The sequence below is a fragment of the Brassica oleracea genome, chromosome C5, assembly GCF_000695525.1.
Source record: "Brassica oleracea var. oleracea cultivar TO1000 chromosome C5, BOL, whole genome shotgun sequence".
Lineage (NCBI taxonomy): Eukaryota > Viridiplantae > Streptophyta > Magnoliopsida > Brassicales > Brassicaceae > Brassica > Brassica oleracea.
The window spans coordinates 19,774,226-19,781,242 of record NC_027752.1 but is presented as its reverse complement, the minus strand read 5'-3'; the positions used below and the strand labels follow the sequence as shown (position 1 = coordinate 19,781,242).

The 7,017-nt window shown below is 29.6% G+C and overlaps 1 protein-coding gene across 1 annotated transcript; it reads left to right on the top strand.

The window, feature by feature from the left end:
• Positions 1-938: 938 nt before the first annotated feature.
• On the top strand, positions 939-2,306 carry LOC106292736. The gene is made up of 5 exons (XM_013728385.1): positions 939-1,039; positions 1,288-1,384; positions 1,460-1,575; positions 1,650-1,855; positions 1,950-2,306. The coding sequence occupies exons 1-5, from the start codon at positions 1,031-1,033 to the stop codon at positions 2,167-2,169; spliced, it is 648 nt and encodes a 215-aa protein (XP_013583839.1). The 5' UTR covers positions 939-1,030; the 3' UTR covers positions 2,170-2,306.
• The last annotated feature ends 4,711 nt before the right edge of the window (positions 2,307-7,017 follow it).

The window sequence follows — 7,017 nt, the reverse complement described above, 5'->3', positions numbered from 1 at the left end:
AAATGACTTTAAATTACAAAAATGAGGAAACCTTATATGTTATATACATTTTTTTTAAAAGATTTTAAAATACAAAAATGATGACTACAACTAAAAACATTAAAATGACATGTATCAATTCGATGGTTGATTTGAAAGCTTTCAAAACCATATGGAAGATAAAAGTCAAAATAATTCAACTGTGAAAACAATACTGTTCACTTTTTTAAAAATGTGTTCGATGGAAAAATAAGGTTTTTATGTCATAATTTGTTTAATGTCCAATCCGATCAACCCATGATGAATTAATTATAGTTTTGTTCCATTATTTTTGATAAAAATTGATCCGATCCATCGGAAAGAAATTATATAATAACAACAAAAAATATTTTATATATATAAATAAAATGATCAAATATATAAAAGAAACTATCGAAATATAAACAAATAAATTCACCCTGCGCAAGGCGCATGTCTTATCCTAGTAAGATATATTAAATCTCTAGTGAATTGGTTTAGCAACATTTATAAGTAGATAAAAAATAAGATTCTAAATTAAGGAGGTGTTATTGGTTTATATATTTTGATTGATTTAGAAATCCATATAGTATTTATAAATCCAAGTAAAATATGCAAATCCGGAGGTTTTTCCTCGGATTTGAGTCTTTGTATTTTTAACTAAAAAATCCAAACAAATCCATTCAAATCCATTATTAAATCAAATATATTAGTAAATCCGTACGATTGAATAACACTTGATTTGATATATAATTTATGAATCATTAAACCAATAACACATGATTTTAATACAGATTTGAAAATTATATAACCAATAACACTAGATTTAGTTCGGATTTTCAAATTCATTAAAATACAACAACCAATAACCCCTAATAATAGAATAGATATGACTATAAGTGTTTGGAGCCTTGCTTGCAGACACAAAAACGGCACCGTTAGGCAAATCCTACAACCTTACATAAAACTCTTCCACGAAACGTCTTCTTCGGGGCTGCTAACAGAAAAGAAAAAAACAATATCCTCTCAATGAATGTCTCGGGTAAGTCGAATCACGTCTTGTTTTGTCTTTGAAGTTTCTGTTATGTTATCAATATTATCCTGTTGAATCATGTGCTGTTTTAGCCTTATTTTTGATTCGATTTAATTATCCCGTTGAATCATCCGATTGGTTGATTCGATTCTTAGATCTCTTGTTCTGTCTTTGAAGTTTCTGTTATGTTATCAACATTATCTTGTCCTATTTTCCATTCGATTTGATTCTGATTTGCCCTATTGTTGGTCATACAGCTGACGAACAAGAGGACTCGATGTCTATTGCAAAAACCAGTAACTCCTACTCTGAAGACAAATCTGAAGAAGCAGACGAATAAGAAAATGAAGACAGGTAAAAAATAAGAAGATAAACTATTTTTTTAGATTGAATGCTTTGTGTTGATTTTGAGCTTTTTTTCTTTTTCAGTCTCTCTCTTAAGTAGGACCGTGCTGCACCTGTGTTCCAGTAGCAAAACAAATCTGAAGAGGCAGAAGATACTTAAGGAGAGTAAAGCAAATTTGAAGAAGCAGAAGAAAACTGAGGTTACATTGATTGTTAAAAAGGAAAACTGGAAAGGTTAGATTTTTATTTGTCCTTGTTGTTTTTGTCTATCAAGAGAGAGAGAAAAAAGAAGGAAGATTCTTGCTGTTTTGGATGTGAAGAAGCCTACGAAAATAATGATGAAACCATTTTCGTCAAGGGATTTCAACATTTGCGTCCTAGGGATGAAATCAAGAATGAATTGAGCAACATTTTTGGTTCTTGTGGAAAGATAATAAGCGTTTTTGTTCCCATGCAATGTGGCACCTGTGTTCCCTTGGGGTTTGTCACTTGTTCCCTTTTTTTGAATTATTTTTGTTTCGTTTTATCTACTCTTATCATATAAACTAAAGATTGTATCGTTTCTTAATAACAGATTTGCTTTCATTAATCTCTTAAATGGCAAAGAGAAGGCGTTGAAACTAAATGGAAGTTACATGGGAGGAAGAAAGCTTAAGGTGATGATGGCTACTGATAGTGATGAATACTTCGGGTTTGATGACTTTGATGGGTGTGACCTTTGTGGAGGGCCAGGCAAGCTCAGATCTCGTAGGCCGATTGACTTTGACGAGGTTTCTTTCGAATTGTACCACTGAACCCGAGCTTATTTTTATTATCTAATTATTTTGTCTTATATGATTTTGACTCTGCTATGCGTAAATCAAATTATGTAAGAAAATGGAGACGGTGGTTTTCTGAAATTTTTGTTGAAAAATGATTTGGTTAAAAATTATGTAAGAAACTCGTGGATCTTAGTTTTCCACAACTTCTCAGCCGAAGTTAATTCTGTGTGGGTAAATTCTCTTTTGCAAATCTTAGTTTTACGAAAGTGAATCGAACGCTTGCCTCTTGTTTTCACATCACTATAATTTAAATTTTCTTGTAGTTATGCAATATGAACATATCTTTTGCTTTCTAAAATAGTAAACCATAAATTTTGCTTTCTAAAATAGTAAACCATAAACTTTACTATAACTGCTACTCTGAGTAAACTCAGATGTTGATCATTACATCTCAATATTGTTGTTTACTACAACTATAGACAAGCTTGCTAGAATCAGCAAGACTAATTTCAGAAAATGCCATCAAGCGTATCTTGTATTTCATGGACTCACACTCTTCTCAACACCTGTTCCATGTACCTACAATTTAGTTCATTCAAAAGATTGGTATTTGGCAAATGTTTGTATGTAATAAAAATGGATTAGCTAATAATTTATCTTGTTAACAAACCATATATGCTAGTGTGTCATTTAACTATTAAATGTTACCAAGAATTTCAGAAATTTTACTATAAACACATTATTTTTTTATATCATTTATAGTATTTTTGTACATAATTTCTCTTTACATTGGTTTCTCTATCAGATTAACTTTAACAAACTCATAGGCAACTTGAAATAAAGCTTCAAGCTAAGAATTATTCCGTACAATTGTATATATGTTTAAAGTAAGTTTGAGATAAAAAAACACACATCCACTAATACTACGCAACAAGGCGTGTTAGGCTTTTGGTCATGGCCATGTCCATGGTAACAAAAAAGCAAACAAAAAATGACATCATCTTGTCAGTGATATCGTTTCTTTAAGAAATGTAATCTAATAAAGCTTTCTAGTGAGTGACAAACCTCTTTGGCACTGGTTAATAGATATGATGTTCATTTTATTTGTAAAGAACTCTTGTTCGTCATTATCCAAAGCCTCCTCCTGCTTTAATATAATTTAGATTTAGATTTGATACAATTTTGTTGTGAACTATTAGCTTAGATGTATATCTTTCTACATATATGTATTTATGTATTGTTATTATATGTTTTATATTTTGTATTTTGGAGAAAATGAAACAACTAGAGAGGGTGAGAGCTAGAAGATGATCTGATTCTTATTCAGCTTTTTCATCTTTCACCTACATCACTACAAGAAATAGGGGGTTTGATAGCAGTAGAGGATGTGGTTGATATACCTTTTAATTTTAAATAACGTTTGTATATTTAGAAACGTTATGATAGAGTGGTAGATGGTGTCGGCACCAGAAGAATGACCAGCTTTTGCAAGTTATTTAGAAGATATCAAGCACCTGAAAGAAAGCTTTACGAGCTTGGAAATCATTCATGTACCAAGAACGCAAAACACAAAGGCGGATACCTTAGCACGCAGTGTGAGACAACAACCGTCTTTCGTCGTTCATATGGATGAAGAGCATCCGGTTTGGTATTCAGAGTCTATATGAGTCTGTTTATGTTGATGACAAAAAAAAATGGATAAATCCAAACTTATAGTTTTTCAATGGAATATTCTTCATTTTATCTTTCTGTAATATTTAACTCATGAATTTCTATGTGTTTTAGGTTGTTTCCGTTTAGAGTTTTTAAAATCTATATACAACCATGAACTCAACGTGCAGATGAACCACAAACGATTTCTTATATTTATCTATTTCTTTTTCACTGAACCATTTCTCTGTCCAATCATCCTTTGATGAGCTCTGTGTTTTCTCTGATATCACTGGATATGCTTACGGCAAACTCAAATGCCGAAATAAGCTGTACAATGAAGAAAACTATAAGTTTAACACAAAAGCAGAACTAATTTCAGAATAAAGCAACAAGCATAGTTAGATACAGTAAATCTAAGTTTAATATCATGAGAGAACTCATTTCTAAATTTATAGAGATAATCTAAGTACATGAGTGATATAAAAACTTGTGAAATGAGAGGAAAGAGATGATGCTTGACAAAAATAGGGAACTAAAACGATTAATTAAAGAGACGTTTGCTTTATGTAAAAATAAATAAATTTCAGATATATTTTACTAAGATATTGGATAGATACTAACAACATTGTTTTACAACAAAACCAAATAAATCTTATTCTTGTTGATCGATTATTAATTTAAATATCTAAATAATTATGATGAAAAATATGATAATAATTTCAGATATTTAGATTGGATAGTTTAGTCCTTTTATATTTACAGAAGTATAGTTTTCAAAAAATTTAAACAATAGGGTAATTTTCAAATTAAAATCTCAGATAATTGTATTTTTCCAAATTTTCCCATTTAAAATCCATTGTTATTCAATTTAAGATTTAAAATCTTGTGTTATTCATGTTTTGGTAAAAATTTCAATTCCCTTGATTTGAAATACTTTCAATCGATTTGGATACAATTTTATGTGTAAAATCTATGAGTCAAAATCTAATGTATTACCTCATAATTTTATAAACAGCTTCAACTAAAACCACGACTCAAAAAAAAAAGATGACGTGACTGAAAGCACTCATCCATTGGCAACATTTCTCACTTTGTATCCAGAAAATATATGAACAGATTTTTTATAAAGTCAGTGTCTCCTATTTTGTTTATAAATTAGCATCTGGCATTTTCATCTATATCAGTCATTTGATCAAACCTAAAATACAGATTTCATCGTTTGACCAAACCCAGATTTTCGTTGCATTACAGATCAAATTGAGATTTTTTCCTGTCGATACTTCGGATGTGTTATTATCTTTTCACTGCTCATAGTTTTCATTGTGTATTAATGGGTGATCTTATGATAATATTATTTTCTTGAACGTACATACAAAGAGGAGATCTAAGGAAATAATATATTTTGATAACTTGTGTGATCTCATTTAATTATATATATATTTTTTTTAGTTTTAAAACTTTAGAATTACAATTCAATTTTAGAATCCGTACAATAAATTGTAATTCTGTTATAGAAATCAAATCATATTATGTTGAATTTATAAATACACTAGTGTTATTTCCGCGCTTCGCGCGGAATATGTATTAATTGGGTAACACAATAATTTGTATTTGTTTGAGAAATTATATTGCAAATTATCATCTGACCGTCAGGTTCGGGAATGTTATTTGTGGTTTTCAGTGGTAGCATGATGATATTTGTCTAGCTACAATGGGGACTTGTGTGTTGGGAAAGTTACAGAGACGTTGATGAGTACTATTTTTCTCAATCATTTGGGCCACTGACTTGTTTGTGAAGGAATTGACTTAGGGTCGATGTTTTATTTCTAAACGTAAATGGAGTGGCTAAAATATAGTCGATTAATTATAAGAACTTGTGAAAGAAAGATTTATATGAAATATATATTATTTTATTTGCTTGAATTTATTCTTTATATTGTTGGGGTGACATATTAGTGTCAACCTGTTGTCAACTTGTCATGAGGGTTGTTTTGTTTTGGTTCCTACCCTGATCGACCGTAGCCTATGAAGCAGTTTTGCATTCCATGTAAGCCTTTTGTTGAAACTGACTACTATGTAATTTATATACATACTAGATGATAACCCGCGCTTTGCGCGGAGTAAAATTTTTTTAAAAATATTTTGTACTTAAATATTATAAACAATATACATTTTGTTATCAATAACACTTTTTACATTTGATTAGAGGTGGACATTCGAGTACCATTTGGTTCGATTCGGATCCTTGAGGGTTTTGGTTCGGATCTTTGCAGGTTTATTTTGAGTTTGGGTTCCGAAACCTATTTAAATTTTTTTCAAAAATTAAAGTTCATGTATAATTTAAAATTTTCAAAATATAAAAATAAAAATAATATATAACATATAAATTTGAATTATGTATGCCAAAATACTTAAACTTAACATAAAAATTGGTTTTGATAAAAAAACATAAAAAATGGTTTAGATTAAATATTTGGATAGGAAATCAATAGATATTCTAAGTATTTTAGGCATTATAAGTATCGTTTAACTATTGTAAACATGTACTTATAACTATTTGTATATATTTCCAAGTATTTTGGACAATTTAAAAACATCTTATATATTTTGTATATTCTTTTAGATATTAAATTTAAAAATAATTAATATATCTAAGTATATAAATCTTGTTAGGATATATTCGAATACCTAAAATATTATGGTTTGGATCGAGTTCGGTTCCGGTTCTCTATATACCAAAATTTTGAACCCATTCAGATATCTAACCAATTTTGGTTAAAGTTCAGTACTATTTTTGGATCGGCCTTGGTTCGGTTTTTGAGATTCAGAATTTTTGTTCAGCCCTATAGTTTTATTGTGACAAAATTTTAAACAAAAATGATGATGGTTCGTATTGATTTTGGGTATGAAACAATTTTTAAACCAGAACACATTTTACTATGTTCGTGACCCATTTAGTTAATCATTAAAAACTGTTCTAGGCCCATTTAAGAAAACAAAATTGGCTGAATTTAAAGAAACGTTACAATTTCAGATTGTCAATCGACACTTTAAAATATTATCTGTCGGTGTTGTGACGAATAGAAAGGCGGTTAGGGTTAGAAACACAAATTTGTCGTGCAATCCATGTTCTTGCTAGGTGATTTCAATAACATCTAAATAAATCTTAGTTGTATCGATCTCTTGTAAGATTTTCGAACAATATTAATTAATAAAATCTTACACTTA